Source organism: Crinia signifera, chromosome 7 (assembly GCF_055691185.1).
Source record: "Crinia signifera chromosome 7, ASM5569118v1, whole genome shotgun sequence".
In the NCBI taxonomy this organism is placed as follows: Eukaryota; Metazoa; Chordata; class Amphibia; order Anura; family Myobatrachidae; genus Crinia; species Crinia signifera.
The window spans coordinates 49,047,743-49,066,608 of record NC_139223.1 but is presented as its reverse complement, the minus strand read 5'-3'; the positions used below and the strand labels follow the sequence as shown (position 1 = coordinate 49,066,608).

Here is an 18,866-nt window from a genome sequence, read left to right as displayed (position 1 = left end):
TGTCTGACCTTGATATTGGACCTAGGTAGGGATTTTACCTCTATTTAACAGAGAATCCTCCCAGTAAGACCTGTAGATCATCACTTCTTGTATTTGGTGAGATATTATTATTACATTTTAATGATAAGGTGCCACAAGTGGTTGGCAGCGCCGTACATAGGGCACACATTAGAACAATACAGGGTACACAGAACTTGACAACAAAGTAATATAAAAACTATAACAGAGCACAATTCACAGCACACAATACCGCTGATGTAGGGAAGCAAAGGAGTTGTCCACGTATTACCAGGGATGGGTTGTCATTGGAAGAGTGATAGGAGGCAGGGGCTACGGCAGGTCGGCCAGGCATTGGTAAAATGGAGGGGGCGTGGCCACGCTCCTGTAATAAAGTATAAACGAGAGGGCGAGAGACGACAGGCTACCACTGCAGCTGTCTTTTTACCGCTAATCAGCACACGGCAATGAGCAGAGTGTGCTGAGCTGGGGAGAGAGGCTGTGCTGCGGCGGCAACCTGCCATCTCTCTCCCCACTGCCCAGCTACCTGCAATGGGGGAGTGGGGTCTGAGCCCCTCCAGCAGAACCATAAAAAGTACCCAATAGCCCCCCACCCGCTCCTCTCGATGTCACTAATACCCCATTCACACTACAAAACAAATTACCGAGTTAAAGCTTTTCAACCCGGTAATTTGCCGGGAAACCTGGGTCAACACGGGTCTTAAATCCGGCACTCCGACCCTGCTCTTGACCAGGGTTGGAGTGCCGGGATTTAAGATCCGTGTTGACCCTTATACACCACCAAAAAAACAAACAGGTTTTGCGTCAAATTACCGGGTTGAAAAGCTTTAACCCGGTAATTTGCGGGTGGTGTGAATGGGGTCCGGCTGCACCCGGCAAAATGACCCGGCACTTAAAAATGCCGGGTAATTGCCGGGTGGCTGGTATGAAAGGGGTATGATAGGAGGTGGACGGTTATGAGTGAAAGGAGATGGTGGTATAGATGGATGGTGAGTAGGAGAGAGCTTGCTGCATGTGAAGTGTGAGAGAGGAGAACTGTGAGAACTGGAGGGAAGAGGGCCCTGCTCACACTATTATACTATACAATGTGATAGAGACCAGATGACTACCAACACCCTAATTTACTATCCAATAGTAATAACCATAAACTGCTTATGTAGTATACCCATGATAGACCGGTATTATTATTATTAATAATAATATTATTATTTAGTTATGCTCTCCAGTTTATTAAATCATTGCCCCTAGTTTCCCCATGCTAATACAAGATTAGGCATACTGTATTACTCGTACATCTGAACTAAAATGAAATACTGGTTACTGAAAACATTGGATGACTGCCACCTAGTGGCCAAATTATAATGAAAGCCTATAACTCTTAACTGAAGTACTTTTAGGGCTAACCAAGAACATACGGAAACAAATACATTTACCTTGGAGTGTAATGTGCCTCGTTAACATTTGAAAACTAATTTAAAAAAAAACTTTGGGGTGGGGTGCTCTCCAAAAAAGGGGGTGATATTACCAGTGACGTACTTTTTCGGACCATCATTCTTCCATTATCTACTAAAGAACTATTCATTAACAGGTTCTTGAAGGGTACGACAAGCGGGCGATAGACAAGTACTGTACAAATCAGGATTCATAGCTATATTAGATAGACAAAGGTGGTTTTAAAACCGCACTCAAATAACTCACTGACTAGTGAATAATAAAATAATGCAATGCTTGCAAGCAATGAGGTGAGGACCTAGTTACTCTGTTGGCCAGGCTAGCTGTAAATCAAATTATTCAGGGGTTGCCAAATACCAGACATTTGCCATCCCTCCAATGAACAGGTCATTAACTAATTAACTCTACCTTCTGTACTGCTAAGCAAAATATTAGGGTGTTGCTTTGGAAATGTGTCCACTGATGGCATGAGCTGCGTATGTGGCTCAGAATCTTTGGTCTCACAGGTGTAGAATTTCCTGATACTGGCACGGTATTTCTGAATTCTTTCTGCGGCCACTGGTTGATGCTACAAAATGCCTCCCACACAGATGGTTCCCTTTCCTCTAGAGGAGAGAGACATGGGAAGAAACTCTGTGTAAGAGGACCTCCCGCTAAGACTGGAGAGGATTCCTTTAATTGGTGCTAATTAGAGCATCTGTTCTCAAAAGCGGATGAGGTGTCATTGTTAAAAAGTCATGGAAAGTGTGGGGCGGGTGGGCTGCCAGCAGAATAGCAGGGAAGGTGGAAGAAACATTACAGGGAGAAGTGGGAAATAGTGGGAGAGGGAGCGAGGGATTTATAAAGCCTCTATATGGCTCATTCACCCACAGACGCTGGGAAAACGCATGAAAAGTAACAAGCACTTAATGATGGATCTGCGCTTTTATACAGCTTTGATTTGTTGCTCTTTTACCAATAGCCTTTTGTGCTGGTAGGGCACAATTATGTACAAGAAATGGGTGCATTCTTTACTTGTAACATAGGGATCTATTTACTAAGCTTTGGGGTGGGATGTACTATACCATTGATGTAGTAAAAACACAGTTTTTTTTTACTGCATTTCCAAATGTTCTAAAGCTCCAACGCCAGAGCTATGATGAGGAGGGTAATGCCAGTTATAGCTATAGCTGGCATTACCCTATAGAAGACTATAAACTTCTCTCCACATTGGTGCTGTAGAGGGATTCAATCATATGCACAGTGGAACTCCTGGGTCACAGGAGTCCCACTGTGCATGCCGAAGTTACGGAACGGCGGTCATCACCAAGGGCAGCTCTTACCGGGAGAGCCGCCCTTTGCATTACTAATCGCATATGTAGGTAAATATGCGATTAGTACCGTCCAGATGGGTGGTGGGATGTACCGTTAAATGGGAGAACGATGAAGGGGTCTAGTTAATAAGCCATGGATGGAGGCAAGTGGGAGGAAGATGATCTTCCAGACAACCAGCCCCTAACTGCCCTGTTACAGTTGCCCTGTTGCCCTAAAAAATGTTAGGGCTGATACTTGATCTCTGTCCACTTTCTCTTTCAAAAATGTATAATTAGACCCTGTAGTTTCCAGGCTTTGCTATGTGGATGAAAAGAGCATTCATGGTGGATACTGTAGATGTGATAAACAACAAACAGAAAGGTAGCAGCAAAACAGAATAGAGAAAGTGGAGGAAGATTGACTTGGATCCCATACGGCAGAAAAGACAAAGACAAAATGAGTTTTATGGAGGCAGGTAACAGGCTGAATCTGAGGGGTGGAGTCTCAGCCGACCCCCCTTGTGCTACCCGGTAAGGTCCCGCATGGGATCCCATTCCCGGATGCTGGGAAGCTGTCCGCGTCGGAGGTCAGACCTGATGCTGGTCTGATTTCCGACTCCGATCCGATGCGCATGGGACCGCACATCGGATCATGTTGGATGTCAAACACATCCGATTTGGCCCCTTTTTACCACTATCCTTCGAAATCGAGTGAAAAGTGGCCAAATCAGAACTAGTGGATGGGGACCTTACATTCCTCTACATTCATAATATTTTTATACACTTATTTTGCCTGTTTCTATCTCCTGTGGCTTGTTCGCCCCACCCTAATGATCTATTTCCTGTTTGAATCTTTCTTTTCCTGTCCCGATCCCCTCCTGTCTTCTCCCCACTCCCTTTTTTTTCCAGTAAACCTCTCCACAATTGATGCATACTTTCCCCATACCTCTTGACACTTGCACCTCTAGCCTATGGCTCCTATATCATGCCTGTCCCATGCCATAGGCCCTTTGGGTGAGATGTCTGGCCTTCTTTCCTTGTAACTCATTTCCATAGTAGCCTCTATCCATTCTCCCATTACCAACATATTGGTTATTCTGCGTGCTGTATACTCATCACAGTTGCTACCTTTATTATATTCTGCGTGATGTATACTCATTACAGTTGCTACCTTTATTATATTCTGCATGCTGTATACTCATCACATTTGCTACCTTTATGATATACCATGGTAACATTCACTGTACTGAATTTGTTTTCTGTTCTTGGGAATCTATACTACAACTTTGCGATTTAAAAATAATCAAATAAGAAATTCACACATGAAAACAGTAACGTTATGGTCTTACCCAAGCACTCGTTGGCTTCACGGGCATTGGCTCTCTGCCATGGTCGGTCATAATGAAAGGCCTTGCATCGGTCACATTCTGGCCCTTCTGTATTGTGCTTACAGTCGCAGATGAGACGTCCCTCCTTGTCTTTGCTGCAACGAGAAGCGTGCCCATTGCACTTGCACCTTCCACCCACTTGAAACTCTCCAACTGAGTAGAAGAAGCCTGGGCCATCCTCCGACACCTCCGAATCCCTATTTCCCTGGAGGTGGGGACGGCTGAAGACCACACGGATGTCCGTAGCAGTCAACCAGTCTTGGAGCACAGGACTGTTGTCAAAGTCTTGAGCAGAGGGTCTTCCGTCCAAGGTGCTAAAAGCAATAAGGCCTCCAGTGAGCGGGTAAAGATCTGTTTGTCCATCTGTGCACAATGCCTCTTGCTCATTTTGCTTTGTGACACTGGCACGGCTAGGTTTTCCATACAACCGACGGCACTGGGACGAATAATACTGATAAGGAACCCAAGTCTTGCCATAGTCCATGGACTTGAAAATTGCCACTGACTCTGGTCGGGGAGAACAGAACTGTAGGCTGACATAGGTCACCTCAAACTTCTTACCCAGTGAAAGGGTCAGGCTGACATTCTGCGGCGAATGGCGTGGGAAACTTTCTGACCTCCAGCAAGTCATGTTCCCAGCTGTGTTGAGGTCCGTGAGATGGGTTGGTGGGTGAGCCCGCTTTGGGTCAGAGGCATCGCATGTGCGGGCGGCTGGACGGCCACAGGTGCTAGAGGCTTGGACCTCCTTTCCAAAGGCTGCGTTAACAAATTCGGGCACACAGCGACGCGGCAGGCTATGCTCGTCATAGCACGGGTCTGTAACGGGGTGCTGTTGCTGTACTGAAAAAGGCGCAGAGGCCGATTGAGAAAGCACAGGCAACAATGAGAGGAGAAACAGGTGAAGCATGTTCCAAGGGGGAAGAACAACCCTAAAAAAAAGGAGAAACAGTCTATTAGTATATTCACAACACATATTCCTGTTTGTACAGCATAGAACAATTGCTTCATTGTGTAAATAAATATTATTGGTCTACAAATTGGCAGCGATGGGGGAGATTTATCCATCACAAAGATGACAAGTGGAGGTGTTGGCAAGTACACCAAGTACAATGTATGAAATGATCGCTAAAATACAGTTGGTCGCTATGGCAACATCTCCACTTGCCCTTTTTCAAAAGTTTGTGTAATCTCACCCTGAAACCTACTAATATATTAGACAGAGTTTGAAAGATCAGTGACGCAACATTATCTTTTTGCTGCAGCAGAGGCAGAGGAGGACAAGCAGGAGGAAGCAGATAAAATAAAAGTGGGAGCAGGGGCAGATGCAGGGGTCAGACCAGGAGCTTCTCTGGACCCACCACAGACAACACACAGCAGCAGTCTCCTCTCTCTCTCACTGTCTGATGTGCTGCTGTCACTGCACATCTATAGATCAACCAACGACAGTGGACAGGTGTGCAGGGCCATCATATCAGCATAGCAGACCCTGGGCAAACAAATGCACTGGAGCCTCCACACACCCAATCCTTGGAACCAATATAAAAAAAAATGTCCTTTCTGCAGTCCAGCACCATCTTTCCACATGCTTCCATACATTGAATGGCTGTCAGCACTCTGATTGGTAAATAGCTGCAGCCATTCACCAATCAGCATGCTAACTGCCATTCTCTTTCTGGATGCAAAAGGTCACAGGTAGAGATTGCTATCTGGCTGCACCACATGTCCCTGCTCGAAGGCCCCTAGAATTGTGGGTCCCTGGGCAGCTGCTCAGTGTGACAAAACATTAAGGTGAATATTTACTAAGTGGAAATGTTGGCCATTAATGGTGCTAGATAAATGATGTAGAATCTGTAAACATCGCCACTTCTATTGCCGAGGCAGAACTACCATTGGTGTAGTAGGTGCAGTGCACCGAGGCCGTTGCTGCCCCAGTTCCTGTCACCCACTGTTTTTCCCTGTCACACTCTGCCTCCGCATGCCTCTCCGTGTCACCATCTGCTTCTCCCTGTCACCCACTTTCGTGTTGCATATTGTGAACTTGGCTTGGGGTGGTGGAGGGGGACCCAAATGCATACCCTCCAACATGACCCATTCCATTAGGTACAAAATGCTCTGCTTCTGAACCTCCCTCTTAATTGATAATTGCAGTCACCTGGGATGAGCTAGCTCAGTAATGATAACAGTGTGTCAAACAATCCTACATTAAGGAAGAAGTCCAGAAGCAGAGCAATTTGTACCTAATGGAATGGGTCATGTTGGAGGGTATGCAAATGACATTTCTGCACCTGGACACACCACCTTCAATTACTGCCACTGTTCTAGTGTGTACACTGAATATTGTTAATACTGTGCGCTCTCGCACATCGTTAACGACCCCTATCTGCAGAACATGCAGGTGGACTTTGGATATAGCCAATGGCCAGCATGCTCAGCAGGTCCTGGTGATGTCACTAAACGATATCATTTACTGATATCGTTCAGTGTACACTCATTGGGCCAGATGTACTAAGCTTGAAAAGTGATAAAATGGAGAGTGATAAACCACCAGCCAATCAGCTCCTGCCTGCCATGTCACAAGCTGTGTTTGAAAAATGACAGGAAGGAGCTGATTGGTTGGTCATTTATCCCTCTCCATTTTATCACTTTTCATGGCTTACCACCGATACAGTTAACTATATCAACAGTGTCCTTAGTCGTGTAGTGTGTATGGGGCTTCAAAGTTTGTAGATGGTTATAAAAAGAAAACTATGGATTCATGGGAGAACCAATGTAAGTGTTAGCCTACATTCCAGTCCAGGCAGTAGCCCCTAGACTGACCTACCTGTGCAGCTGCTTAATCGTGTAGCTGTAAGCAGAGGCAGATAATCTGATTGGCAAACAAAGCTTCCGGCCATGGCCCAGTAGACAATGAGGGTTAAGCATTGCTCCAACCCATTTTGACTTTGTTAATGATAAATGGAGGGGGCGAGGAGCCCTATACCAGTGCCTAGGGCCCTATGGGGACTTTATTGGCCTTTGGCTTAGGACTCGTGCCTTCTCGCTTCATTCTGCAATTGTACTGCCAAGTTTATTCCAGTAAGATGATTTCTCCCCAGCAGAGGAGGGGTTAAACGTGCCAGACGTCTCTCTCTCACTCTTTCTTTTAAGAGCACATAGTTGACAGGTTGCCCAGCTGAGATTAAAAAAATAACAGTCAAAATACTTCCAGTACAAAAACTAAACATAGTTATATATTATATATACGGAATATGATGTGAACGTTGTGCCAAGATTTATAGTTTCAGACTGATACACCCCAGAGCTGCTGGAAAAAGCCCCCTCAAAGACAGATACACCCCAGATCAACTGAGCACGGCCCCTCAAAGACAGATATACCCCAGATCTGCTCCAAACACCCCCCCCCCCCCCCACACACACACACACAGACAGATACACACCAGAACTGCAAGTACTTCGCATAAACAGGTATCATTTACAATGGGAGAAAGAGTTGGCTCAGTGGTTAAAAGCACTGGCTGTGAACCAGACACACTGGAGACTAATGTATGACTCCGTCCGTCAGCCTCTTTGTGACCTTGAACGACACTTTATTTCCGTGGCTTTAGGACACTATATTGCGAACTCCTGCGTGGACGGGACCGAGAGACTACTGTGTGGAAATGGATGGAGCTGAATTAAATCCCTGCGAAGGAAATCTTACCAAAGCTGAGAATGAGAATACTGCCAGAAGAGGTCGGAGGCAACAAAGAACGCTCCTCCAGAAACTAGAGTACATAGAGGATAAAGCAATTATCCTCCACTTCCCAGCCTCTTGGGAAGTGCTTTCTTATGGCAGATAAGTCATTCATCGACAGAAATCCTCATGCCAATGGTTCTATAGCTAAATGTATAATTATATCATGTGTGTTACGTATTAGAGTATATGACATGATAAGTGGACCAGTGTAATCGTTGCCTATAGCAACAGCAGGCCCTCCTCTATATGGCCCTGCTCATAATACTGTCATTTCGTAATTTGATGCTGACCCTCACCCATGAAAGTGATCTTTAGAAGAATGGCGCTAAAACACCACGGTCAATTGTCTCACGTTGGGTCGGTGAACCCTGCAAAGGGAAAGTGCATGGTGCTATGTGTCAGAAGTATTGTTTACTGTGATAAATGTTTTTGGGCTTAGTTTTTTGCCCAGTCACAAATGACCCCCAAAATTTAAGGGGTATATTTATATTTGCCTCTGAATGCCTCTCTGCTGCTGGTCCTCCCTAAGTGTATGCTTGGTTGTGCATCCCTCAGTAGACACTGATGCCAGCTCTATCACACTGCAAATGTCTGAAAACAAGAGTATGCATTCACTCCACCTAAAACACAATTCCATTGACATGCCCTCAGCTCGCCCTTTGTTTAAATGTGGGCACCCCAATGCCACCACTTACATACCTCCCAACTTCTCTCTGAGGGCGAGATGTACTAATCCTTGAAAAGTGATAAAATGTGGAGTGATAATCAACCAGCCAATCAGCTTCTACCTTTCATTTTTGAAACACAAGAAATTACAAAGATGGTTGTAAAAACAACCCCAGTGGGCGCTGTAGTGGTTTGTAGTGCAAAGCTGCTACTAACAAAAGGGATTGAGGGTCCCTTTCAGAAAAAAAACAAAAAAATACACAATAATAGTAGCGCTACATTTTTGAAACACAGCCTGTGACATGGCACCTAGGAGCTGATTGGCTGGTGGTTTATCACTTTCCATTTTATCACTTTTCAAGCTTAGGCATACTTCCCAGCTGTCCTGCTTTCCGCAGGACCATCCCATTTTTGGGGGACTTCATGCGTCCTGCCCATGGCTGGCAGTGTCCCACCGTTCAGGGGGAGGTGTCGCGGTAGGGAGTCCCCCATGTCACCCGGTGAATAGACTCAGTGCGCATGCACCCGGGAATTAAGTTCATTAACATCCCAACTAGCAAAGGCCCCCTCCCGCATTCACTACCAAATCCCAGCAGGTCCTGTGTGTAAGGGGGAACGAAGTGAACCAACAAAGGTGGGAGTGCCAATAATCCGCATATATTGAATGATAAATGAGCTATTAGATCTTTTAGAATCTTAATGGATAAGCGGCAAAGAAATACGTAAAATCCAGCACTGCTTGATTTATATATATATATATATATATATATATATATATATATATATATATATAGGGTATTCGGGGTCCGGCACTCCCAACAGCTAGTAGTACTCGGTGGGTGCCTTCACAGCAGCAGGCAGCAAAATAGAAGGCGAATGGTGCGGCACTCCAACCAATAGATTCAATCACTCTGTAGTCAGAAGTTACATCAACGTTTCAAATGCTTTATTTGTCGTCAGGATACAAAACAGTACAAACAGAGACCTTAATATACCATCCCCCCTGTGCAGACATTGGTGGGAGGGTGTGGATCCAAGTAATCCCACCCCCTTTCCACCTGTATGACATCAAACACATCATACATGAATATAAAATGACATTACATACAAAACACACATAACCAAAAGACAAGGAACTTTAGGTTTAGAATATAGCAATAATGAACAAAAATCATGATACAATAGTGTAATTATCTGAATACATTTACAGGAAATAACTCATTAAGCCCCCGTGGTGCGATAGTATCAAGCTGATGAATCCACCATGCTTCTTTCCTTAGCAATGCACGCGATCTATCACCACCTCGTCTGGAGGGGGGTATGCAATCAATGCAGCAATATCTGAGACTAGATAGAGGGTGTGTGCGTTCAACAAAGTGACGCGCAACCGGTTGGTCGGAGGACCCTGTTAATAAGGCATTTCTAATAGAACTTCTATGCATAGATAATCTTTCTTTAACCTTCCGTTCAGTTTTACCTATATAGTATAAACTACATGGGCAAATTATAAGATATATCACAAATGAAGAATTACACGTGAACTGGTAGCGTATATTGTATACTTCACCAGAATGGGGATGTTTAAAAGTATCACCAGGAATTAAGAACTGGCATGTCACACAAGTGCATCTGATGTTGCCTAAACGGGGAGTACCCAACCAAGTATTGGACCTGGTAACCACATTAGTGCTAATATCAGTTTTAACAAGTAATTGTTTCAAATTACGCCCTCTTCTAAAACAGGGCATAATACGTTGGTTCTTAAAGGGGAGGTTCTTGTCTGAAGTGAGAATATGCCAATTCCTTTTCACAGTAGACACAATTTCATGAGAAGCAGTGTTATATTGTGTTACCATCGGTAAAACATTAACAGGCATTTTATCACGATCACAAGCACCATGCTGCGGACATAGTAGATCTTCTCTCTTCAATTGTAAAACTTTAGCCTTACAGGCCAATAGCTCAGTCCTCATATAGCCCCTCCTGCACAATTTATCAATGAAGTCATTTAGCTGTTGATTGCAAACGGTATCGTTATTATTGATACGTCTATAGCGGATCATTTGGGAGTAAGGAAGGCTCCTTATTAACTTAGGTGGATGACAACTTTGAGGCTGCAGCATGGTATTGCGATCTGTTTCTTTAATAAAAACACTTGTAATGATCTGATCGTCGAGTCGACAGATGTCGACATCCAAAAAATGGACACTGTTAGAGTCGACACGAAAAGTCAACTTAATAGGACTATCAGTGAGGTTGTGAAGATTCAGAAGATCTCTGAGAGCTTCAGGGTCACCGCACCATAGCACCATATTATGCCCTGTTTTAGAAGAGGGCGTAATTTGAAACAATTACTTGTTAAAACTGATATTAGCACTAATGTGGTTACCAGGTCCAATACTTGGTTGGGTACTCCCCGTTTAGGCAACATCAGATGCACTTGTGTGACATGCCAGTTCTTAATTCCTGGTGATACTTTTAAACATCCCCATTCTGGTAAAGTATACAATATACGCTACCAGTTCACGTGTAATTCTTCATTTGTGATATATCTTATAATTTGCCCATGTAGTTTATACTATATAGGTAAAACTGAACGGAAGGTTAAAGAAAGATTATCTATGCATAGAAGTTCTATTAGAAATGCCTTATTAACAGGGTCCTCCGACCAACCGGTTGCGCGTCACTTTGTTGAACGCACACACCCTCTATCTAGTCTCAGATATTGCTGCATTGATTGCATACCCCCCTCCAGACGAGGTGGTGATAGATCGCGTGCATTGCTAAGGAAAGAAGCATGGTGGATTCATCAGCTTGATACTATCGCACCACGGGGGCTTAATGAGTTATTTCCTGTAAATGTATTCAGATAATTACACTATTGTATCATGATTTTTGTTCATTATTGCTATATTCTAAACCTAAAGTTCCTTGTCTTTTGGTTATGTGTGTTTTGTATGTAATGTCATTTTATATTCATGTATGATGTGTTTGATGTCATACAGGTGGAAAGGGGGTGGGATTACTTGGATCCACACCCTCCCACCAATGTCTGCACAGGGGGGATGGTATATTAAGGTCTCTGTTTGTACTGTTTTGTATCCTGACGACAAATAAAGCATTTGAAACGTTGATGTAACTTCTGACTACAGAGTGATTGAATCTATTGGTTGGAGTGCCGCACCATTCGCCTTCTATATATATATATATATATATATATATATATATATATATATATATATATATATATATATATTTATTATATATATATATATATATCTTTGGAAAGCAGCTTGACAGCTAACCCTCCTCGATTTTGTAAAGTATCACGTGTATTGTCATTTATAGTGAGGCAGATCCCGGGCCAACAGTAATAGCTCCTGCATGGAGGGAATACAGAAGGATGGAGCAGAATGCTGGAGTCAGAGCAATGCTTTACAAAGTAACAGAGTGGGATAAATACTGGTGCAGCTATTAACCTGTCTTTTTTCCAATCTCAGAATAGCCGCCTTTCAGAGCGAGCCAAAGCCACAGAGGTCTCTTCCCGCAAAGCCACACACTTCCAATCCGGCAGAGAGCTGTGTTTCCACACCAGTAACATAGCCTCAGCACGCCAGCAGCTAACCGCGCTCAGTGGGACTGTGGGCGGCTTCCCAACAGCGTATGAAATACCATTTTGCCACTAACTTTATATTTTTTTAATACATCTGAGAGATGAAACGCGTCTCTTCTGCACATTTGTCATTGTCACACTTTGTAACTTGCTTTAAACTGCGTTACCACCTATGCTGTAAATGGAGAACCCTTACATTATTAACACGAATGTAGAGGGGGATTGTGATTGGCCTCCCGCTCTCAACTTCCCCTCTCTTTATATTGGGGGTGATTAAGACCATGGGCCGAATTCGCTTCCGGGCAACTGATATCACATGATGTCAGCACCCGCCCCGAATTCGACCATCTACAGGCAAAATAAAAGTCAGTCTAGACTGAGCGAGAGGGAAAAACAATTATTAGATGGTGAGCGACCACCAAACGATTTCTCTCCCGTTTGGCCGCGTGCGAGCGGATGGCAACACATCCGCGAGCAGATTCGGGCAGCAGGGGGGAAGGCGAGGGGCGTTTACCTGCTTGCTACGCTGCGAATATACTCATGAACAAGTCTGAATTAGGCCCATTGTCCCACAGGTAACCGCTGGAAGCGCCCTAGGCTACTGTGTCATACTGGGAGGACAGCGCTAGGCTATGACCAGAGAAATACTAACACCAAGGAGCAGCAGACCAGTGCAGTTGTCCATTGCATTTATCAAGTACATTCTATACAATCATAGATAGAAGTTGTTATAGGCAACCTCTTGACTGCTCCACTTCTCCGCTCTTCACTACTTGATACATCAACCTTTTATATATATATATATATATATATATATATATATATATATATACGTGATTGTGGTACGGCTGCGGGCCGGCTCTCAGTAATGAATAGATGTTCATGGCTCTTGCTTAAATGAGCCTCACCTCACCTATATATCCATCTTTGCATGTTCTTGTTAATTTTTTTTACAGCTTCTAGTATATTAAAAGGTACTCTTTACCTAGAACGGCGCCCATCGCGGGCATCGCATGTACATCGCATGCCATTATAATGGCATGCGATGCGACCGATGCGATGCCCGCGATTTTACATAGAAAAGCATGTTAAAATGTAAATCGCGTCGGTCGCATCGCACGCGTCCTCCGACCTTTTCATACCCCCACTATCCACGTCGGCGTGGAGTTGAGAATAGAAAGTGTGGCGAGCGCAGCGAGCCACCGAGCCCGAAGCGTGGCGAGCGCAGCGAGGCCCGCGAGGGGACGCGGATACCTTCACAGGTATCCGCGTCCCCTCGCGGGCTTCACAGGTATGCGCGTCCCCTCGCGGGCTTCACAGGTATGCGCGTCCCCTCGCAGGCTTCACAGGTATCGGCGTCCCCTCGCGGGCTTCACAGGTATCCGCGTCCCCTCGCGGGCTTCACAGGTATCCGCGTCCCCTCGCGGGCTTCACAGGTATCCGCGTCCCCTCGGGGGCTTCACAGGTATGCGCGTCCCCTCGCGGGGCACGCTACGCTCGCCACGCTTCGGGCTCGGTGGCTCGCTGCGCTCGCCACACTTTCTATGCTCAACTCCACGCCAACGTGGATAGTGGGGGTATGAAAAGGTCGGAGGACGCGTACCGCCGCCGCTCGCCACGCTTCGGGTTGACGTTGATCGTGGGGTGGCTTTAACAATTGGGGGGGCCATTTCACACTTCAGGGTGGCTATTTGTGGTCTGTGGGCCATTTAACATTGTTCCCTATGTAAAATCGCGGCAATCGCGTCAGTCGCATCGCATGCGATTTTTTGGTCACATGCGATGCGACCGACGCGATTTTTTACCTTGCGATGCCTAAGATCAAAATCGTGGGCGCCATTCTAGGTAAAGAGTACCTATTAAAACAATAATATTAGTGTAGAACCTCCCCCATTGTACCCCCCCAGTGCAGGTGCGGCACACGCTGTGGGAATTTTGTCTTAGGGGGTGCATTCCGGCAATACACTAGTGCACCTGCTATAGGGCCGTAAGGTCAAAAGACTAACTCGCCCTACTCTCTTGCCATCCCTAAAATGCTCACTCCTCCACAGAGATCCATTGTCCTCAATGGTATATGTACTTCTCCCTCTGTTCCTACACCCCCTCCTCTTTGTGGTTTGAAATACAAGGATCAGCCTTGCACAGGAGCTCACACAGAGACCTTTCCGTCTTGTGTTTATAGGGGTACAATTGGGAATTATGTGCCTTCTGCATCTGTAATTAGAAGGAGGGGCAGGAGATGAGGGCTTAGTCTGAAGTGATGGTTTTTAGATGCAGACAGTTGAGAAGGGGAATTCTGAAAAAGACGAGGGGATTGGAGAAACGAGGGGGAGGGAGGCACAGAATATACACTGCTAGTACTAGTGCAGGGGTGGCGGATCGCAAAGCAGGGAGCCAAGCCACCCACATCACAGGACTCAGCCACCCTCTGAGCCAGGCTATTTAGATTGGTATGATACATATAATGTGGAAACAAAGTGATGTTTGCAGTCTTTCTGTGCACAAGCCTGTTCATCCCGCTGTGATTACATGGAAGTTTATTTTGTTAGTGGCTCGGTCAATACAGTATTTCACATTACACATTCCTTCTACATTCAGTTACAGTACAAACAGGATGAATTTCACTATTTCTTTATAGACATTTTAGAACTGCTCACTTAACTACCTTGTCCAATCAGAAACAACCGTCAGAATCCCAACTGTTATACTATACCCATGTTAAGGAGGGTGGCAAACCGGCGGCAGAACCACAAGTCCCATAAGATGCTGTAGATCTACAGTTTGACTATAGGCCTGAATCAGACCTGATGGCACTGCTGTGAATTTGCACAGCGGGCGATTATCGATAAAATGCGCATGTGTACGGTTCGCAGTATGCATGCGCGAGGCCATCCTGCGATTAAATCCTGCCACTATTTCTATACGCACGCCGTTCCTGGTTAACAGGAAGTAGGCGTCTGGGGGTGGAAACAGTCTGTTTGCTGGAGTGCTGAGAAAAACGCTGCCTACAAAAATGCTGGGAGTGTCCAGTAAAACGCTAGGCATTTTAGGGGAGGGTGTGATGTCAGCTTCAGGCTGGATATGCCTTTTTCCACCGCCGAGTAGGACCAGGGCGCCTGTGATGATTTTGACCATGGGAATGCCTAGTGTTTTATGGGCATCCCAATGGAAACGCAGGGGGGCTGATGCCTGCTGGTTGACAAGGACCATTGAATGATTTCTCTCCCCTACGGCTGCATGTGTTAAGCCGCTCAGTAAGCAGCGAACGACTGCCGCTTGCTGAGCGGTGGTGAATAACCACCTTAGTATAGTATCAAGTATATACATTGACCACACTGCAGATATGATGTTCTCCTAGATTTAGTTGAGGACAGAGGCAGGCCAGACCCCCAGTCTATCTGTCTGCTGTGGTTAGACCAGGGTTGCCTACCCTCCCCGGAAATCGGGTCACCCTCCCAGGCCCCCGGAAATGAGGAAACCCTCCCAGACAGCTGCGGCACCCGCAAACCCCCCCCCCCCCCCAATGGGTAATTTTTGCCCTGCCCATTGCAGTGCAATGCTTGAAATAACGGCATTGCATGGCGGGGGGAGTTGCTAAAATGACGCATTTGCTGACCAAGCCCCAGGTGTTCTCTCTGACCACGCTGCTCTCATGTGGTTCCACCCCCGTCCTGCCCCTTTCAGTGCTTCCCTTTGGTGGGACAGTGGTACAGTCCTGCGAAAATTGGGACAGTTGTGTGGTATGTACAATATATTCTAGTTTGGAGGAATGGGGATGAGGTAGTTGTTTTCTAAATTTCAGAGAGCTAAAGCATCATAGCAAACAACACAACAGTTGCCCCAGTGTACAACTGTAACATTGCACAAAATAAGCAAAAGAGGCAATAAATAAATAAAAAAAGCCCAAACACATAAGCAAACAGTCATTGGTGTCCATCTAAGTTTCTTTGTTGCAAAACAACAGCTTTTTGGTGCAGGCCACCACATAAAACTATATGTGAATGCACAGACACTGTAAACTTAAATTTCATTGCTGCAGTAAAGCTGTACAAATCCCCCTCTTGCAGCGCTCGGTACAAAGGCTGCAGAGTATAACCATGGTCCTGCTACACCGGCCAACTCCAGTGCTGACAGAAATGGAACAGGCGCATTGGTCTTTAACTAATACAGGTGCAAGTGGGAGCCCTTTGTGGGTATTTGCCAGACGGACTGATAAAATGTGTATATTCAGAGCCCAGACACTGTACCTGGCTAAGTGGTTCAGGTCAATACAAACGTCTGTCTGGGACTGATGATATTAGTGGGTGAGAAATGTTCTCATCGCCACACTTCCAAATCCCTGATTATTATTTGAATTCGATTTGAACTGAGGATAATTCCTGATTTTTTTTCTCTCGTTCATAAATCACCCTTGAGCAGTGAATGCTGGGGCCTGTAGTTCTACACCCACAAGTAAGATACAAGTTATCCCCTGTTATTTTATCACACTATTTCCTAATTTTTTAGTAACTAATGGGAAAAAAATGAAAACGTTTTCTTCAGGCAGCTTTTTATGATTCTGGATCAACATGACAATCCCATGGAACATAGGGGGTGATTCAGGTCGGATCGACAAAAGCCGAATTCTGGAGCCCGATGGTCTGCGCATGTGTATTGGCGTACATATGGCTACGCATGTTCAGACCTGATGTACAAACACCTCCATCGACTATCACAGTCGCCGAGGCATTCGCACACAGTGGGGCAGGTAGTGAACGGGCAGGGGGCTGTTGCATGGGCGTGCTCAGTGTTTCCTGGGCGTGTCCGAAAAAACGGTGGGTGCGCTCAGAAAAGCGCTGGGCATCTCCATATGGGTGCAGGTGTGGCAAATCCTGCACAGGAAGGGCTACTGACATCACATGACATCAACCCCATTTCAGCCAACTCCAGCCCAGATAAAAGTCACATCAGTATAAGTCTGTACGGATGTGTCAGCCCCATACATTGTGGGATAAATTCGTCCACGATGTTCGGGGTTTGTGCATGTGCATACATACGCGATCCCACTGCATACTAGGGTGATCCCACTGCGAATTGGAATTTTTTTCAGTATCGCTCTTTTGGGGCATTTTTAAGCAGGAAAGGCTGTTCAGTGAGGTAGAGGGCCAGGGGGCATGGTCAGCAGCTCACACAGAGCTGGCCATGCATCCACACTGAGAAAAAAAAAAAAAACAGGGGGGGGGGGGTTTGACACCACACTGCCTGCATGTTCCAATGTTCCATGTCACTGACTGTAGTGCCATACCTCCCAACATGACCCTCTCCAAGAGGGACAGAACAGACTGCTCTATTCTAGGACTTCCCTGGTAATGTATGATTGCCATTACCTGTGGTGAACACCTTTCTTATCAGTTAACCTGTTCAAAGCAGGGAATGGCAATCATACATTAAGTGGGAAGTCCAGGAACAGAGCATGGTGTCCCTCCTGGAGAGGGTCATGTATGGTGGTGCAGAGAGAGAATCTAGTGCAGTGCAGTGTAGTGTTGGAGTGCTGGGTTTAGTTAGGGGGCTTGCCAGAAGAACCATTATCTTACTAGCTGTCAGATACCTGCATTCAATGATTTGGAACATGCAGGCAGTGCGTTGGACACCCCATCCCTCTCCTCCTCAGCCCTTTCCTGCTACTCGACAAGGACCAGCCTGTCCATCATATCGAAGCCCCGCCCCTCCAGACTAGCACGAGCCGTGGAGGAGCTGCTGCTGCCCTCATGGTGAGAATTGATATGTGTATACTGCATGTGTTTGTGTGTGTGTACATATATGTGTTTGTGTGTATAATTGTATTTATATATGTGTGTGTACATATGTGTATGACTGTATGCTTCTATATGTGTGGAAATGTGTGTGTTTTATATGTGCGTATATATGTCTGTGTGCATGTGTATGTTTGTGTGTGTGTGAATCTATATACAAGTGTGGGGGGGTGGGTGTCTAATACATGAGCTCCAATTGACACTTGCAGTATACATTGCATACAGGACTTGTTGGTAAAAATAATTATATTGCATTATCAGATCATAAAATCTGTCTGCTAACCTTGGGAAATACCATGAGCTGGCTATACACTAGTGCGATTTGGTCACTTTTCATCCGAGAAATTGTGTGAAACGTGGGGAAATCGCATGTGTTTGACATCGGGCTTCGGATCAGAGTAAAAGAGGGGACTGCTGCACTTTTCATATGATTCCATTGGGTCGGGCTGAGAAATCAGATGAAAAGTGTCAAATCGTTTCTGATTCTGATCTGATGCACGGTTTCAGATCGCAAGGGCTGCGCATTAGATTTAGCAGGTCCCGCACCCCTTGCTGGGATTGCATAGGATAAATCTATGCAAAAGGACTGCACACAATGTATTGTGTGCGATCTTGCCGTTCAGGAAGCTGCCGAGGGGTTCAAGGGGGGATCGTATGTGACTTCTCCCCTCACAGTAGTCACATAAGGAGGAAATATTGGGACTATGTAAAAACCGGACCCGGACCAAACTCCGGACCGCCGGACAGGACATCAAAATCTGCAGTCCGGAGCTTGAAGGGTCCGGTCCGGGGGGTGTCCTGTTCGGGGGGTGTCTTGTCCAGGGGGGTCCCTATGATAGCTATCACCAGGGTCATGGGGGAGCGGAGATTAACAGCCTCCCGGTGTGTGTTTCGGACCGTCCGGTTTTT

At 45.7% G+C, this 18,866-nt stretch overlaps 1 protein-coding gene and 1 long non-coding RNA gene across 3 annotated transcripts in view; one reads left to right on the top strand and one right to left on the bottom strand.

Moving 5' to 3' along the window:
* NTN3 (netrin 3) overlaps window positions 1-18,866 on the bottom strand; it is a 73,408-nt gene that overhangs the window by 44,716 nt on the left and 9,826 nt on the right. The window contains exons 1-2 of one of the 2 annotated variants that reach the window (XM_083153017.1): window positions 17,753-17,809; window positions 4,112-5,079 (exon numbers count right to left, since the gene is read on the bottom strand). In XM_083153017.1, the coding sequence (XP_083009143.1) occupies window positions 4,112-5,079; window positions 17,753-17,775 (991 nt within the window). In that variant the 5' untranslated portion in view covers window positions 17,776-17,809. Of the gene's footprint in view, window positions 1-4,111; window positions 5,080-17,752; window positions 17,810-18,866 lie in introns of those variants that run through there. The other variant, XM_083153018.1, reaches the window with a different exon arrangement.
* Window positions 17,856-18,866, top strand: part of LOC146020146 (uncharacterized) — a 31,502-nt gene continuing 30,491 nt past the window's right edge. Inside the window, exon 1 of the long non-coding RNA XR_014450730.1 lies at window positions 17,856-17,915. This is a non-coding gene — a long non-coding RNA (uncharacterized LOC146020146). The remainder of the gene's footprint in view (window positions 17,916-18,866) is intronic.